Source organism: Mycteria americana, chromosome 2 (assembly GCF_035582795.1).
Source record: "Mycteria americana isolate JAX WOST 10 ecotype Jacksonville Zoo and Gardens chromosome 2, USCA_MyAme_1.0, whole genome shotgun sequence".
Classification (NCBI taxonomy): Eukaryota; Metazoa; Chordata; class Aves; order Ciconiiformes; family Ciconiidae; genus Mycteria; species Mycteria americana.
In genome coordinates, this window is record NC_134366.1 from 143514756 (window position 1) to 143533026 (window position 18271).

An 18271-nucleotide genomic window follows, 5' to 3' on the forward strand; every position below is an offset into this window, starting at 1 on the left:
AACAACCTGCCCTACAGAATGACCTGAAATAAAAGATACTGCGTCCAGACTAGCAACGCAAGAGTTTATTAAAGAGCATCACCAGATAGTTTCTGACAATATATGTCTGTAACTGTAAAGACATAGTGGTGTGATTCTGTCTTAAAAACATCTTTCTAGAGATGTTTCAAGGACGGGAGTGTTACAAGACAAAACATGGTACCTAACTGCAATGTTTGTTGTGGCCTTAAGGGTTTTTAAAATAGGTTTTATGCTTTTAAATGAAAAAAAACCCAAACATATTTCTACTATTTTTACACAGGTATCACGGGAAACTGTGATGAATAGGAAGATACTGAAATGTCAGCTAACAGCTTACAGTGCAACAAAAGTGTTTCACCTGAATCATATAAAATGACATGTTCCAACTTATGCTTTTTAGGGTTTCAACCAACTTCTGGGGTCTGGTCTTGCCCATGACTGTTTTTTGCAGTGTGGGCATTAGAGAAATCCTGCTGGAAAACAGGGCCTTCCAATAGACATACATTATGTTAATATAGGGTATTTTATAGCTGCACAGCTTCCTCAACGCTCTCAATGCTGGAAGAACATGCTCCTATAGGTCTAAGGGTCCAAAACAAAGATTTTGCTCCTGTACTGACTTATGGATAGGTGTTTTTCCCCATACACTTGGCTGATTGACCTATGCTGGCAAACTGTAGCAACATGGACCAAAGCAGTCCCTCTCCTCGTCATGAAGGGTCTGACCGGTCTGACGTGTTAGAAGGGCACCATGGATTGAGCCCAGGCTGCCCAGCTCCTCTCTGCAATCAGCAGGGCTGAGCTTATATGTCATGAATGGGCCTTGAAATGTGAATAAACAAAGTCAGTAGAAGTGCCTGTACTGGTGAAATCGAACCCTCTAATAGAGAAGAAAATAAGGATAGGGTATGAGTACACGCCATTAATTTGTATCATCATCTGATTCTTACTCATTTTGGCTTGAACGGCAGGATCAATCCCCTAGTCTCCAGGAGTGGCCAAAGCAAAGCTGAAATACATAGAAATCGCTTTCCTTTCCTTTCTACCTATACTTTTTTGGTCCTGTTTGGCCCATCTGATTTTCTCAGTTTCAGGTGAGCGGTGTGATCCGCTACCCAGAAGAAGGCACCAAGCCTAGCTCTGCTGGCCGGGGGACCCGGCAGCGACACACGGGAGGGACGGGGCTCAGCGCCGCCGCCGCTCCCCTTCCCGTGCACCACGGGTCGAGACAGCCTGCGTCCCCCTGCGCTCCAGGCTCCAGCTTAGCAAAAAGCACCTAGCAAGATCAATAGTATTTTTCCTTCAGAGAAAAAAAAAAAAATTTAGATTTTAGAACAAACAGAACTGTTCAAATTCAGGTTTGCTCTGAAAGCAGATTTTGTACTGTACTTTTCTTATTTCTCTACCTAAGTCCTCAGTACTTCTTGCTAACTAGTTATTAGTGAAGCTATTTCAATGCCCACACTACTTGACTCAAGAAACATTACTGCCTGCTAAGCTCCTGAGCTTTACCTGTTGCAGCTGGAGCAGAGGAAGATGAGGAAGGTGAGGAACAAGAGTGTTGTCATGGCTGCCAAACTTCCCCACAGGATGACGTGGACCTGTCCACTGCCTAAGAAACCACCCTCTGGCCCCATGGTACTAGCAGGAGCTGCCGTCACTTGGGGATGAAGAGGTTATTCCTTGGAGAAGGCTGGCATCTGTGCTGCATGCACCTTCTGTTTCTGCAGAAAGAAAAATACCATTAGAGGTTAATATAAATTTTGAAGATAATGAATCTGACAGCCACAAATCTGGCAGGAGAGATTTTCAAATCCAGATCTTACAAAGAAACAGTTTCAAGTACAAGCCAGCCAGCCAAAGAGCTTTTCAGCTACATTTCTGACGGTTACATAGAACAAACCTTGTCAAATATTAACGCAAGCTGTTACCTATCTACAGTTTCAACACGAATAAAAGGTAGTACAGTATCTCTGTACTCGTACTTTGAGGAAAAAGTTTATAAATCCACTTTAAGGGACAGAGTAGTCTATTTTTCAGTGATAATTTTTAACTTAATTGAAAAGTGAGCTTTCAAAACCAACTACAACTTCTGCAAAGTTAACAAGCCTTAAAGAAACCTGCAGCAGGCGTTCACCTCCTTCCCTCTCAACATCTCCTGCCTGCACGTGATTCGGTGCTTAAAGTACAGTGACAAATAAGCTAGGTAACTCTTTGAAAGGAATACCACAAAAACCTTTCTCACAGCCGATCAGATCTAATCTTATTTCTATGTGAAATGCTTATTTTCTTAATAGTATGTCTGGCAAGTAGTAACACTGAACTTTCGTTTTTTGCTTCTCCCCATCTGAGTCTAAGAAAAATACTAATGAGAAAAGGCAACAGGATGGTTTTTAAGAACCTGAATAAACACAACTTTTGCTACAGCACAGCAGCCCCTGGAGAAACATACTGGGTAAACGGTATTTACGATATGTAAGTTTTGGTATACAATATATTCTAAAATTTTATACATTTTTTTAATGTAATACATTGCTGACATGGCAAAATTAAAACAAAAAGTCTTTCATTCTGCACTGCTGAAGATATCAGTTTCTCCGTAATTTAGGAATAGGTTATGCAAAGTCTATTTACAGGCTTTCAGCCAGACTTAAAGATTTATAATCACTGAAATAGAATACAATCGCTAAGAAATGAGCAGTTATCTTTTGGGAATGAGAAAGTAGCACAAACGTAAGATTCAATAATGTCTAAAGCCACTAAGACTTACTTTAATTTCATGCATATATTTTCATATATATATTTTTATATATGAGATATGTATGTACATACATATTTTTTTTCTTTGCAGCAGAAGCACACTTTGTAATAGCACATTCAATTCAACTAATATCATGTCTGTATCAAAAAACACCGTGTCACCATTTTGTTATTAAAATCTTACGAGAAGAAAGATTAATTTCCAGAAAAAGGCCATTCACATCAAAGGAAATCTGGTGGGTCAGCAGAAGACACTTAACAACTAAGCTATGTGACGGGGTAGCTCTTACAAGTAACATTTCTGTTCCTACATAAAATGGGCTCATTGGTTTCTACCATGCAGGGTCAGACTTCTGGACACCTTCCAAGACAAACCAATTCTTACTAATTTATCCATGGTGGATAAAAGCTTTTTTTTCTTTTCGATATTAAAGGCATTGCAATAACTTGAAATGGGAAGAAACAAACAGAAGATGGAAAAAGTTGCCGATCCTGGAAAGACAAACTTCAAAGTGCAGTTAAATATTTCTAGTTTGGCCAAGTTATAAGAAAGCCAGATAATCTGTAACTTCTCCAAACCCATAAATACACAGGATGGGAAAAGTAGGTATCGCACGCCTTGCCAAAGCACAGAGATGTCTTACTGCTAGCCTTGAGCACTGACACCAAAGAGCCACTGCTTTTTGGGGACAACCACTGCCGAGCGATGTGATATCTGTGGCTATCTTGGTAGAGCTTGAAAAATTAAACATTTAAAAGCAATGGCAGACCACTCTACAAATGATGTATATTGCAGATGTGAATCTGATACGGCCCTGCCTCATCCCTATTTTAAAGCAAACCTTGGGTTATTTCTACACTGAGTCACAGCCACATCACTGACTGTGAAATGGGGAGACCTTAAGAGAAGCAGAATCAGATTTAGTCAGGAGAAAACTTGGTGTAATGCCCGCAAAGACCTCTCTGATTGAGTGCAAGGACACTGTGCACTGGCATGGATTCCTGTAGAGGTGATGGACTGTCCTCATTTAGGAGACACTACAAAGCACACTGCACTGGCTGCCTTAACTAGCTCCAAACCTTGAAGTGTTTTGAACAGAAAGCATTTTTCTTTTCAATTTTTATTTTTTATGAATTTTCAAAGACATTTTCTGCCCTGTTAAAGCTTTTAAAAAGTATTCTTAAAAGATCTTTTGCCTTCTTTTTTCCCATACTTTTGCCTTTAAAAAATACTAATTTTCTTCCTTCCATGGAAAAAAAAGATGAAATGAAAATGAAATGTGAAAAAAAAAGAAAACTGAATCAAATATTTTTTCAGCATTTTTGTTGTCTTTTCTTACTAAGTTTTCCCAAGAAATAAAAAGAGAGAATGCAAATGGAAAAGAAACCTTTCTTCTTTTTTTTTCCCTCAAATATTGGCCAAAGAAAATGTAAGAAAAAGAATAAGGATTTCAAAATCTTTTTCTTTTTTCCTTAAACAGAATCACATTTATTTTTTTTTAAAGCAAACACAAAGTTGTCTTGAAAGATATAATTTAAATTACTTCTACTACTAAGTTCATGATCTTATACCTACTCTGAAGAACAATATTATACTCCTCTCAGAAGACTAAGTAATGTACCAAAAGCTAATATGGTAGGAAAAGTTATTCTTTTATTCTACACATATATTCTTAAGGCTTCTGGCCTTTAAATAAAGATAATATCTGAGCTAAGGAAAGCTAAGGATGCATGGGGAGCAGCCCCATGGAAAAGCTGCATCTTTGAAGACTTCAGTACAGAGTTAGGAAGCGTTGGGATGAGCAGGAGCGGATGAAGTTGAGACTGAGCTTAAAAAGAAGTGAGATCAGAGGGAGAGAGTCAAGGGAGACCTACATGTGCACGTCAGGAGTGAAGTGCGAGACTGAAGCTAGGCATGAGACATCCCACCAGGCAGAAGCCAAATGCAGCAAAGAGAACGACCAAGGACAGAAGATGTAGTTAATCTACAGCAAAAGAGCAAGAATTCAGATACCAAAGCTTTGACTGCAAGTCGAGAGAAAGAGGTCAGAAAAGGTCGGAAAAGTACAGTGGCACTTGAACCAGGGGAGGCAACTTCTGGAGACACCGGTTACCTGTGCAAGCAGAACAGAGTAATAAATTAGAACAGACTGACGACAGATGAAGCCCTGCCTGAGGAAAGCTGAGCAGGCAAGATCTGACCAGTGAGTCCTCTTAGCTCCTTGAACGGCGAGAGTTTGGCACAAGTGCTAGAGGACCTAGAAGCTGCTCAGCATACAGGACAACCAGAAGTAAATACAATTATAACACAAAAAAAGCATGCTTACATTCAGCCTCTGTGAATCCTTCTCACAAAGTGACATCAGGGGGCTCACTCCTGCTGTTTAATGCCTCCCAAACGATGAGGCTGAAATAGTATTTACTTGGGCTGGTGCCTTTAATACAGGAGAACTTCTGAAATACTTGAAGCTGGACAAACACCCATCAGCTGTCCTGACCAGCCCTGGACAGAAACCTGGCAGAGAGATACATTGAAAATACAACTGTCTGGACTCCCTCTGCTTCCACTTGGTGAACGCCTGGACGCTAAAACGTTACTGTATGCCTAACAGAATGGATTTTGGAGCTGCTTCAGAGGCTAGCTTTAAAGAGAAACTTATTTGCAATCATAACTATGGAACAACAAGCAGCTAATTTCAAAAAGCTCTTAGACAGCTGAAATGGTTAACGCCTGCTTTTACTCTAAAAAGTGATATTGTGCTGCCCTCTGGTGAATCTCTCCGTTCGGGGACAGCAATTGTGGCTCTTGCGAGGGTGCTTCAGAGCTGAACGCAAATCCTGCTGCTAAAGACGGAGCTGACACCGGGCCTTTCATCTGCTGGGCTTGGAAAAAGTCCTACCTCCACCCTTGAAAGACTGCCAGACTTGAATAGTTTAACCTTGCGGAGAGACATCGCTGAGACAGAATAAGTCCATTGAACTGTTGGGGTTTTTTTTTCGCATGTGATGATCTTTTTAAGGTGAGGATTTCTTTCGTTGTACCCTTTCCACAGAAATCTCCACACAAGTTGCTGGTGATACCGAACTCCAAAAATGAGTAATAGAGACAGACCTGGAATACCTGGATAAGAAAACAGGTTTTTTTCATCTAAGGCAAAATGCAAACCATGGTTTGCGTTCACATTTCAAAGCCATTATCAGTTCAGAAAACTAATCCTTACACTATATCGAATAAAATTTCTCCTTCTTGTGGCAACTTTCTCTTGCTTTTTAGACATCAATATTTGCCATTAGTGGAACCTATATGGCAAATAACACCCGTAGCCATTTCCTCAAAATTGCACTTAAATGCACAATTACATTTGCAGTTTCAAAAAGACAGATATTTCATTGCATGACCCGCACTTTCACGGTGAGTAATGTGTTATTTTTCCTTACAGCTGTTGCAGGGATAAAGCAGAGCTGAGGCAGTTCAGCCTGACTCAGTGATGATGGCAGTGTAGGATGTGCAAGTGCAAACTTGTTGCCAAAGTGAAGAATAAAAAACTGTATCTGGGGTGAAGCAGTTCTGTGTGCAAGCTACAGGCTGCAATTTTAGGGAGCACACGGAGTGACAATTTCAACTAGTGAGGAAAAGCTTGGACTGAGACCTGAACTCCTTGGAAGCCCGGGAACGGACAGATCCTGCATGCTTCGCGTCCAGGATCCGACCTGGGTTTTCTGAGCAAAGATCCGCCCAAGCTTACGGTGAAACGCCGAGGGGATGTGCTTTGCGAGAGGCGGACGCCATGCCCCGGTGGCCCGGGAGGCCTGGCAGGAGATGGCAGCGTGTCCCTCTCCCACCGCCTTCCCCTTGGCTTCTGGGTTTTACAGCCGTTTCATTCATGTCCTGCTGCAAACCACGCTCGGCCCACGCTTTCCAGAGGGGAAAGAGTGGGAAAAGCTGACGGCGTCACCTCTCTGGGTTTCTCAATGAATTATAGATGGAGCGTAGGCAAGAGAAGAAATTGTTCTGACAACTGAGTGACTTTGAATGCGAGAAGCCAAACACGACAGGACAGGAGAGATTCAGGGAGGGCTGCGGGATCGCGACTCCCTGTCCTGGGCTGTCAGGCCGGATTCAGCTAACAGGGGCACTGCCCAGGAGCTTCACGTGCTCGCCTCTGTGCTCATCTTCGAACTGCTCGGTCTCCTACTGCTCTCTTCTCATTCCCACCCCTCCTGCCCCCAGTGGCTTCAGTTATCTGCTGCTAAACTGCAAAACAGATCAGTCAGATCATCGTTTGGAAGATCCCCTCCACCCCAACAGTGCAGACCTGGGAGGGAGAGGGGAGAGCGGGGAAGAAGGTTGTAATTTTTAAATGAGATTTTTATTGCTCTGGTAGCAAGCCCCCAGAGAGCTGTGTTAAACCAGAAAATGGTGAAGTACAAGGTAGGTGGAACCACAAACTGAGACAGGGGCTGAGCAGTAGGAAACTAATGTCCTCTTGTCTACATCCAGCTGCAAACACCGTCATTCAAACACAAAACCAGAACAGAAGCCTGTGTTACAACAAACAGGCAGCAGCAGAAACAGTCCTGCAGGTGCAAGTAACACCCCTGGATGTAGATCTTTCTATCTTCTGTTCCTCCAAATCCTGAAAACAGACTTTCTCTATGAAGCTAGCGTCCTACAGGAGACCTAATGAGGTCCTGTTACCTTTCTCCCTCTCCAGAAAGCTCCCTCTGCAACTTCAGACCCAGCTCAGGCATCAGCGGGTGCAGTGTATCTCCAAGTGCCCAAAGACTGAGCACGTCCCTTGTATGTAGCATCCTCAGGCCACCCTACAGAACACACCCGAAGGAAGGCAATCCATTACCACAACTCCTGCACCAACAAGAGTTCACACCAAACTACGCACTTGATTTAGAGAAGAGGGAGGATGTGCCAGATGCACTTTACTCAATCCAGAACCGTTTCCATGTCAGGACTGTTCTCTGCATGCATGGAAATACCACGCCGCTGGCAGGGAAATGCCATTCGTGCTCCTGGCGCAAACTTAAGTGTAGCACTATGGTGAACTGGGTTAAAATGAACTTAAAGCACCCTTCCTTCACCCTAACATCCCTTCTCTAAACTTCTTGATTTTACATTTAAACTGTTTTCTGACCTTTTCCACCATGTGGCCTCACCATGCTTTAACAGCAGAGCAGCTGGAGGCAGCTAGTGAGTGTCTGCTTTCCGTAGCTTGCCACAGCTGGTGGACTCCTGACAGCATAACCTGATACCACGTTACACCCAAATTTTGTGACACCATCAGGGCTGTGTTTATCCCGGTGTGGGCAAAATACCTGGGCCAAACTTTTCATAGGTATCTTCTACTGCAAGTCCTGGTTTGGAGCCTGTCTGCAGAAGCTGATGGGAGTTGTGCTCTGAACATTAAGGTTACATCCATAGCAGTAAATTAAACATGTCGGGGATAATTGTCTTGTACTGCAGCCAGCTGGCGTGGTACAGACCGAGCCCATATTGTTAAACTTTCTTATTCTCCAAGGAATGGTGGTTGTATCCAAATTGTCTTCCAGGAGTGGTCCCTGACCAAAGCTAATTCCTGAGCAGTGCTTGGGATTAGTTTGGGAAAGAACCTTTTGACTGCAGCCAAAATTATGCTTCAGGCTGTTCTAACTTGGTAAAACCAAATCCTTCGTATCTCAGACTGAGAATCTGGTAACAGTGAGTGCTTTTGACCTCGATCACCCTGTCGCTTCCTCGACCGCGAAGAAGAAGAGCTCCTTCTCTTCTCTCCATACTCCTCCACCACAGGACATGCCCAGTTTTCTACCCACGCCAGCTCCTCTCACCAGCTCCTGTCTCTCTCCCAGTTCCCAGTTCTGTTTGCTGCGTGAGGCAATCACCTCTGTTATAGGTGACAAAAACTATATTAAGATATCAAAATAGCAATAAGTATGTATGAGTACCTAATAAAGTAAGTACCAAGATGCTGAAATTTTATCAAAAGAGAAAATTCAGATAATTCTCGGGCATTGCTACATTAAAATAGATGATACTACGGAACAGCCTGAATACACAAACATTATCCTTGCTTTAAATTGGTGCTACGTGCATAAGAACAATTGCAATTAAATGCTTCTGGAGACAACGAGTGACAGGACGGCTGTCTGGACTGAGGTCCTGCTTGCCAGAACCTCTCCTAACACCACAGTGTCACCAGAATCAAGATTGTGAATTTTCTCCAAATGCACTGTAAAAAAGTTGTTAAGACCAATTTGTGTTACTGCTTCTGCATCTGCGTTGCCTTGTTTCAGCTTCTAGCTGTTTATATGTAGGTCCAGTACTGAACTACGTACTTAAGACCAAGATCACCTTTCTCATACAGTACCTACTGCAGTTCACTTTGGGGGTTCCTGTCACTAAATCAGGACAAAACCTTTCCTGCAACAGATTAAAGCTCTTCTGGTGCAGTCGTGTTTTGAGCTGCTTGGTTTGGCAGCACCCATTTAACGAGAACAGTTAAAGACAGACATGTCTTATTCCAAGCAGTGAAGAACTGCCGCAGGAGGCCAGATGTGCACATAATTAAGGCCTGGTCCTGAAAGCCTGATGCTGGGAGGAATTACTGCCGTGGACTGCGCTGCTGTTGCAGGCTGTCAGACAAGTCTTGCAGAGACCGTGTGTGCCGTAAGCCTTCAGAATAGTTCAGGTTTCTGCTTTGTGAAGCAGCAGAATAATGAGGTTCTGATCTAATTCCCCACTGTATCTACTTTTACAGAAATCATAGCTGGCTTATCAAAGGATGTGTGTGCTCTATAATGCGAAAACAGATCTAAGACAAAACTGAACAGTCCCAAACCACTGGTCACTTTTAACCCCTTCTAAGTCTTAACATCTCCTAAAGAGAAGCCAAGTCTCTCTGAAACTTCTATCTGTGGCGTTGCAGAAAAATTTTAAAAGGGTTTTGCAGCAGTAAATGCTGATCTACACCGCAATCTGCATTCATACTCCAATCAACTCATTCATGCCTTGTCAGACCACGTCACCTCAAAGTCAACATATTCAAACTTGACCTGACTTCTCCTTCTGTGCTTTCCTCTGTATTCCTACTAGAATTTTAGCAATTCCACACGAGCCTGCATTGCAGGCTGCCTCTCCTCCTCAGAAAGACATTTGGGAAAGTGGGAAGAATCAGGAAAGTTGCATGAACAATTAAGCGGGTGAATTCAAGAGCCTGCTTCAAGGCAGTGGAGCAGTTTCTATTAAAATGGTGGAGAATTTTAGAAAATAAGAGATGTGACTACCCAGGTTTTCTAGCAGACTATAAAACTAGATTTTCAAAGGAAGGTAGGCATAATTGCATGTGAACATGATTATGTCCAAGTGAAACACAGTCTGCATCCCGGGGTTAATACATGTGCATAGTTATGCACCTAACCTGTCACGTAGCTAGCACGTTTATCTCCCACATTCACAAGGTCTTTCTGTGTATAAACCACACGCTCACAAATCTCCGCCAAAGGTATCTTCCATTATAAATCAGGTCCTGAGCAAACAGGTTTTTAAACCAATAACTTAAAGCTCACAAATTCATTCCACGGTGGGTAATAACGTTACCCTCATTTCATTACCAGCAGTACAAAACCCCTCAGCACAAGCAGGGAAAAGCAGAGCGCTGCGGACACAGCTTGCAAATGCAGAGCATCGGCTGGGCTTGGCCAGCTGCTGAGGAAGAAACCGATAATGAAGCCTCTGTGAAACAGCTCTCAAGAATACCACCACATATTTTCCCCAGGCTTTAGCAGCCAAATAATGACTGTCTCGAATGCAACAGCAGAAAAGCTTTATCTGATGAGTGACCATGCCAAAGATTACAGCTTAATTGTAGTGTATTATTCTCTTTCCCACACCCCCACAATATCCCATATTGCTTTCTGGCTGCAGTGAGGTAATTAGAGCACGATTACTGCATACTTCAGAGCATATAGAAATGAAAGCTGTCTTTGTGAAGTGTTTTGCAGCTCTGACACAACTACTCCTGATAGCTTTGCTGTTTCTGGAACTAGATGCTATTTCATATTAAACGCAGCCTGTTTATAACTGCACTTTGCTGTTTAGGTAATTCTACCATGCCAAGTCCCCTTTCAGTCTTTGCAGTGCAACATTTCAAGCAACCTTTTTGCAAACTCAGGTAAGAATAGCGGAAACAGAGACATTTCTCCCAAGCCGGGGAAGTGGGCGCACACAGAGATTGCCTCTGTCATCTGACCTAAAAGACCTCTAAAATCCATGGCAATCATACTCATTCTCAAACTGGTGTTTGAATCAGACCCATGAAACACAACGGATAGATAGTACTTTTCCAGAGGCCAGGGTCCAATTTCCAAAGGACCCTGAACTTATAAAAATACAGAAGATTGCAAAATATGCGGCAGCAAAACACAATGCTCTGATTATCCCCAATGAAATGCTGCTGAAGAAGAAGTGTTTTTAAAAAAACCAAGACTCCTACTTAGAGTGGGATTCAACTTCTGTATGTTTACATCTCTAAAGACAGGTTTCTATTCACCCATATGCTATCTATGGGATCCCACTTGAGACATCTCACCTCTGTTCTCATCACAGAAGAAGACTAAATGACTTCCACTGATACTTAACTTTTAGATTGCTAAAATGTTAGTACTTACAGTGAGATTAACTCTACCTAAACTGAGAAATTTAAAAAATGCCTTGTATGCAACTGTCAGGACATTACAGCCTTTTAATGCGCCTTGAGTGAGATCCCCCCAAAATGAAGCCACACCAAAATCACTTCAATTTTGAAAAACCTAATTAAAAGAATTTTAAATCTAAAAAGCCCAGGTTACTGAGTGTCAACACTAGCATATAATCTATAGATATAAAATCTGGAAGACAGGAATGTTCCAGGGAAGCCAAGTGGTGGTCCTTGGTGGTAGAGCACAAATTACATCAGAAGGGCCTGTTATATTTAAGATTAAATAATCTTGAAGCAAAAGGAATTAGTGAGAATTGAGCTGCATAATATCCCACAGCAAGAGAGGCAGCAGTCAGTCATTTAGCTTAGCAACAGACCAATTTTAAGAAAACAGTGTTCATCTTGTGATGTGCTTTGTAAAGGTAAAGAGCTATTTCAAGCTCAAATTTCTCGTTATTCACTCTAGTTGATTCAATAAAGTGATTTTTAACTTCTTAGCATTTGTATTTCTTTAGGAATGTCAACTTTTCTTAAATATTTGGTGCATGTATGCAGAGCCTTCTTCATCGCTGGAGACAGTCCCTGTCCTGAAGAGTTTACGTTTTATCTAGGTAAGACCAAGGCAGCATGTGAGAGAATCCCTGTGTAAATAACTTCCTTTTCATGAAAAAAACCCGTCCAAGACAGAGGATTCACCGGTTTTTGAAAAGCTCTTTGGCAGAGATGAGAACTGATACCAGATACCTGGTGTCCCCAGCCAGTGCCGCAACTACGTGATCTTCCTTTTCTCCTTCGAACTGGAAACGCAGCCATGTGGTCCTTGAGGGGAGGTACTGCCTTAACTTCAGTCATCTAAAAATAATCTAAACTGGCTGCCTGTATGCTCCGCATGGTCAGTAAAGACTAACTTTTGCCTGTGGAGAGAGGGGTACCTTCAAAGGTAGAGGAGACTAGGTATGACCTTCAAAGTTGGTGAACTTGCAGACACCTAGAATTAGGAGAGATACCTATAAATCATGGACAAAAGCAGGGGAGGTTAATGTGTGGTGACCCTCTGGGAAAGGCGATGTGCAACAGACACAGTTCGAATTCTTGTCTTCAGATGCACTCCTTTGAGTTGACTTTCTTGGTTGACACGTCAGAATGGAAAACATGGCTAAGCCTTTGCACGGTGGAAGCAGCACTGACAGACCAGGTCTTTTCATGGCCTCACGTTGTTGCACCATTTCACTGCAATTTCCCTCCGAGACTAGCACTATCACATCATTCTGTCCTTTCAACTGGAAACAGAGCTGGGGCAAATGAAAGCACCACTTGCTTGCGACAGTCCAGCATATCCTGCAGCTTCACCTCCCCACCGACCTGCCGGTGCTGCCCTGCTTGCCAGCTGGAGCAGCGTGGGGCAGCGAGGCTAAATAAACCCAACTGTTTCCTGCCCCCCACCCCACCGTCCTGGCATGTGGTGCATTTTATCCCCCTGCTCTCCTGCTGTGGAGAGGGAAATACAAAGCTCGGGGCTTGATCCCAAAGGACTGAGGCAGTAGAAGCTAATCAGAGGTCCTGTGGGAATGATCTACGAGCTGGGTTCCCCCCACGCACACCCAAACCCCTTACTCCCTCATCGTGACACGCAGCAAATATGATTGTAAGATCTAATGAACTGCAACTAATGTAATTCTGAAAGTCTTCACAGCTAATGAAAACCAGGTCTTCCCCTTCTCAATTTAATTGAGATGTTTGGTTCATTCTCTGTGGAAAAGAAACCCTCCATAAAGCTATATATGAATATTGCATTTACATACCCAGCAAATGCAGTTGCCTGTCACAGTTTTGGGCTCTTTCTCCTGACTGCTGGATATTTAATGGTAGGAAACTGTCTGTGAAGGGAAATGGACTTCAGAAAATAAATACTTTCTCATGTTTCAAGGGAAATCTCCAGCCTGAATATCATCTACTAACTACCGCTTTGCATCTGAACTTGGTATAAACAGAACATTTCCTGAACATGAATAAATCATGATCCCTAATAAAAATACACCCCTCTTGCACCTAAGCAAGAATCAGAAGACAGAATTTGGCCTGTAGCTTGTAAACTTCAATTTGTTGAATAACAAATGACTAAAAAAAATCCTTTTTTCCTCTTCCTCCAGTCTGTTCTTTTTGCTGCCTGTTGGCATCAGATTTTCTGCAATTTAAGCATCACTAATGCTGCGAGACTTCCCCTGCCTCTGTGCTTTCCCATGTTACTATCATTGGCACTATTTTAGCAGGAAGTGCTACAATATTGGTAGCACTGCAGAGAGAAGGATAAATACATCATGCCTGCTGCAAGAAGCTTTCCTACTACTTTGAGTTAAGGCCTGCCAAAGCATGATGACAGGGAAGCAATTGCTGGTAGGCAGGACAAGCAGAGCATCACATCACTTCACACAATCAATAACCAGCCTGGCTTTTCTTCTTCCAGGTTTCGGATTTGTGCTTGCCCTGGTTTTGGCTGGGATAGAGTTAATTTTCTTCCTAGTAGCTGGTATAGTGCTGTGTTTTGGATTTAGGATGAGAATAATGTTGATAACACACTGATGGTTTAGTTGTTGCTAAGTAGTGCTTACACGGGTCGAGGACTTTTCAGCTTCCCCTGCTCTGCCAGGGGCACAAGAAGCTGGGAGGGGGCACAGCCAGGACAGCTGACCCCAACTGGCCAAAGGGCTATTCCAGACCATATGGCGTCATCTCAGTATAGAAACTGGGGGAGTTGGCCGGGGGACAGCAATCACTGCTCAGGGACTGGCTGGGCATCGGTCAGTGGGTGGTGAGCAGTTGTATCACTTTTATTTCCCCTTGGGTTTTGTTCCCCTCTCCCTCTCTTGTTGTTTTCCTTTTCATTACAATTTATTATTATTATTTTATTATATTTTATTTCAATTATTAAACTGTTCTTATCTTAACCCACGAGTTTTCTTACTTTTGCTCTTCAGATTTTCTCCCTCATCCCACTGCAGGGGGAGGGCAAATGAGCGGCTGTGTGGGGCTTGGCTGCCCACTGAGGCTAAACCACGACAGTGCTGACCCAAATAATTACTTTTTCTCCACAGAACTTGGTCCCGTTAAGGTTTTGAAGGAGAAGAATAAGACTGGAATTTGATGAAAACCTGTACTGGATACAGGATAACTGCCCTCCAGGGACAGGAGAGACAGTCAAAACAGACCAGGTAAGAAGAACAGTCTTACACTGGTGACGTACGAGGGGAAGAGCAGACAGCAAGCTCGAAACCTTTGTACGGCTGGTCAGTAGTAAGCACATCTCATTCACACAGCAGCTGAGGAGTCTTTCGGCTGTGCAGATGTGCCCACAGCAAGCACAGGCACACACACCAGAGGCCTGAGCCCACGTCCATGTGCACGCACACCACGAAGGCAGCTACTGCCTCCACTCCGGCATGGCCAGGAAGCCTCCACCTCTGTCGTCTTGCCTTCTTCTGGTACCTTCACCCACCCTGTGCCACCCACGGAGCCTCATTCCTCCTTCCAGAGCCGCCTCCTCCTCCTTCCCGGAGGCCACGCCGGTGTTGCCACAGCTCAGCTCTGCCTCGCAGCTCCATGAGCTTCCATCAGTTCTCCACCCACCTGGAGGCTCTGTCCTTCTAGCAGGGCACCGTCACCCTTGCCTTTAGCTGAGTATTTCTCACCCTGGCCAACATTTTTGTTTTAGCACTCCTTCCCCCTGAATTATCTTTCTATAATAATATACCAATCAAACACACTCACACAAACTCCTTATAAAATTACCAGTACTGATATCAACATCTATTGATTACTTCGGTTATGGCCTATTAATATTAGGATGCCCAAGTGGTGAGAAAAGGCAGGGCATGTCAGAATAGAAAGGGCAGATGACAAGAAATACATGAAAACACTCTCTCAGAAAGAGAACGAAATGGTAGGAATGAAGTAATGGGGTTGCTTACCTAAAATGTATATGTGATAATGAGACGTCAGCTCAAGAACGTATACAGATACAACACCCCCCATCCCCCCAGCAATTTCAACAGCTAGTTATCTTTTACAATTTACCATTACATCACTGTTATAATACCCTGTCCAGGTCTGATTTTCCTTCACCAAGCAGTCTGGATTTCATCTGCTTTATCTTTATTCTTTGAGAAATTTGCCATGCTCAGGCCTGCTGTAATACCCTCCTGAACATGACTCATTTTAAAGGATAGACTAACACTATATGGTGAACAAACCTCTTTTTATCCTTTTCCATTGCTTAGGGAGGCAGTTTTATTGTAAAGCAATCAGATTCTGCAGAAGGAAACAGTTTAATGGGACAGTTTTCAAAGAAACCGTTCACAAATCAAGAGCATGACCATTAGTTATTGAACTCTGAAACACTTACAGGTTAATTTGATGGCAGCAATAGTAAATTAATTTTTCCTTTTGTTGAAAGATTTTCTTGACTACGACAAACAGCTGGCTATCTGCCTGAAGAGCAGAAGTAATCCAGCTCCGCATTTACTTAGACGCAATATCAAATTGATGTGCTACTTTCAGAGAAACAACCGTGCCATCCTTTTAGAGAACCCTTTTTGAATTGTCAGCTGACTTGTAACACATGACCGTAGACCTTAGTTTGGGGCAGCTGCTAAGCTACTTGCTTTGCTATGTATTTCCACGAGTTATTCAACTGACAGGAGAAATGCAAGACTGAGTTCGGCTGGAAGAAAGCAAAAACAACGGAAAGACCCATCACTCTCTTTACCCCAGTTTCACAAGTCTAAAAATAGCAGAAGGGAGCTAACAGATATTATGTGGGCAAGAATGAGAACCAGATTGGTGAGGGAGAATTTATTCTTAGAAAATCCCTCATTTTGGAATGGTTACACACAGGCATGTGCTGACCCAAATAGGTCACGGCTCCTATCATTCCCTACTGCATGCGAACAGATAAAATGTTGACGTGCACCAAAAAGGTCTGGGGCAAAAAAGCAAGCAAAATCTGCACAGAAACTGCCAAAAAAAGAAAAAGCACAGCAGCTGGTACACAACTGCTAATAGGCAAAGACAGCACTGCTGGCAAATGCAGGTGAAGCGAAGGCAAGGGAAAAGCAAAATGATGATGGAAAATTCAAAGGTCAGCCCAAACGGATGGAGAAAACAAGCCAGTTACCACAGAGTACCTACTGCTGTCTCAGAAGGACAGTCATTTGACCCATTTCAGGACACCCAATTTATTCCACTGTGCTGGTACTGCCCAGTGATCAAGCCTCAGGGCCACCGAGTTCCCTCTGGTGCAGCTTTCTGACTCGGCTTGATTGCCCACATTGCTGTTCTGTGGCTCTGCAGATGAGACTGGAGGATTGGGAGACCCTGGGTCAAATCCACAGGGTGTCTCACCAGCTGAGTTACAGAGCACAGCAGAGCAGTAACATGGGCAGCAACTCCAGTTTTCTCTCCTTTCTTCCTCTCAGCCCTTCCATAGTTTTTTCATTTTCCATCAACAAAGTCCCAGGTGGCACTGCAGGCTCAGTGAATTGTCACACGTGTGACATGGTGGGTGGGAGTCAGCCACCCATCATGAGATGCGTGAGATGCCCATGTGTGCGAATGATGTGTCTGAGCCTCCTGCATTCCCAGGGGCTACCAGGCAATGGAGCCTGGCAAGGAATGCAGCTGACCAGCCCACAGGAATGCCATTTAATTGCCTAAACACAGGCAGCTAGGACCACCTGAGTTGCCTGAGGACATCCAAGCTATCTGAATGTCTATGCAGATATGTCCACAAAGATGGACGACTTGATGCAGGAACTGCAGGAGATTTGTGCCCTTCTGGAGCGGCAGCTGGAGGCCAAGGGGTATAGCCTATGGCATTTAAAACAGCATTCAGTGCCCTCTCTTCAGGCAGATGAAACCTGCATCTGGATGTGGTTGGCAGACACGGCACAGGACCTACAGAAAGCTCTCATGCTTCTCAAATAGCGATTAGAGACTATAAAAAATGTCCCAGGGCATCTCAGATGGCACCAGCTGCTTCTGAGTGGGCAGCTGAAGGGGGCCCTGATCTCCACTGACTATAATGGGGCCTGAAGGTGCCTTGCAGGTACTTGCCTAAATGTAGGAGTTTTCATTTGCAGTTGAATCTCATAGCAGTTACATCGTGCTTAATTGTTACACAGATACAAGCATCTTCCTCTACAATCATTTCCTACACAAGGGCTGAATGCTCTTAGCGCTAAATCCTTCTCAGAAAGCCATAAGGATTTATGCAGGGATGAAACATTTTAGTCAAATACCAAAAGAACACTTTCCTCCAAGCAGAGCCTCACACACCTTCCAGCTGGCAGGACACAAAATTATTGTCCAGATTTTCAGAAACGTTTAGTACCACAGACCCTATAATGTTTAATTATCTGATGGTGCTTAGGACTCCGGGTAGAGAAGAAAAGAAGCAAATAAAACCACATCAATCTAGTCATCGTATGAATATTTAAGTCCCCTCTGCTGGAGCATCAATGTGTGGGCTCATATCGACAGTGCGTTAAATGTCCCTGTGCAGCTACAGAATGCATGTGTAAGCATAAGATTAGCAAACAACCGTCAAAAGACCCATATTCAGAAAAAAAAAAGAAAAGTTCTTCTCCCTTCATGAACGTTTTTAAACAAAGTGTTCATTTCCCTGTAATTTTTCCCCATTAAAATTTTATGTTACTGCAAAGAGATAGGTATGCAGGGAACTTCTGGCCCAATTCTGTTCCCAGTCGCTCTCGTGTAATAACTGCAGG

General features: G+C 43.4%; 1 protein-coding gene across 5 annotated transcripts in view; it reads right to left on the reverse strand.

Moving 5' to 3' along the window:
- Positions 1-18271, reverse strand: part of PAG1 (phosphoprotein membrane anchor with glycosphingolipid microdomains 1) — a 108294-nt gene that overhangs the window by 14085 nt on the left and 75938 nt on the right. For all 5 annotated transcript variants that reach the window (XM_075494858.1, XM_075494857.1, XM_075494859.1 and 2 more), the window contains one exon: positions 1534-1745. In XM_075494858.1, coding sequence (XP_075350973.1) covers positions 1534-1658 — 125 coding nt within the window. In that variant the 5' untranslated portion in view covers positions 1659-1745. The remainder of the gene's footprint in view (positions 1-1533; positions 1746-18271) is intronic.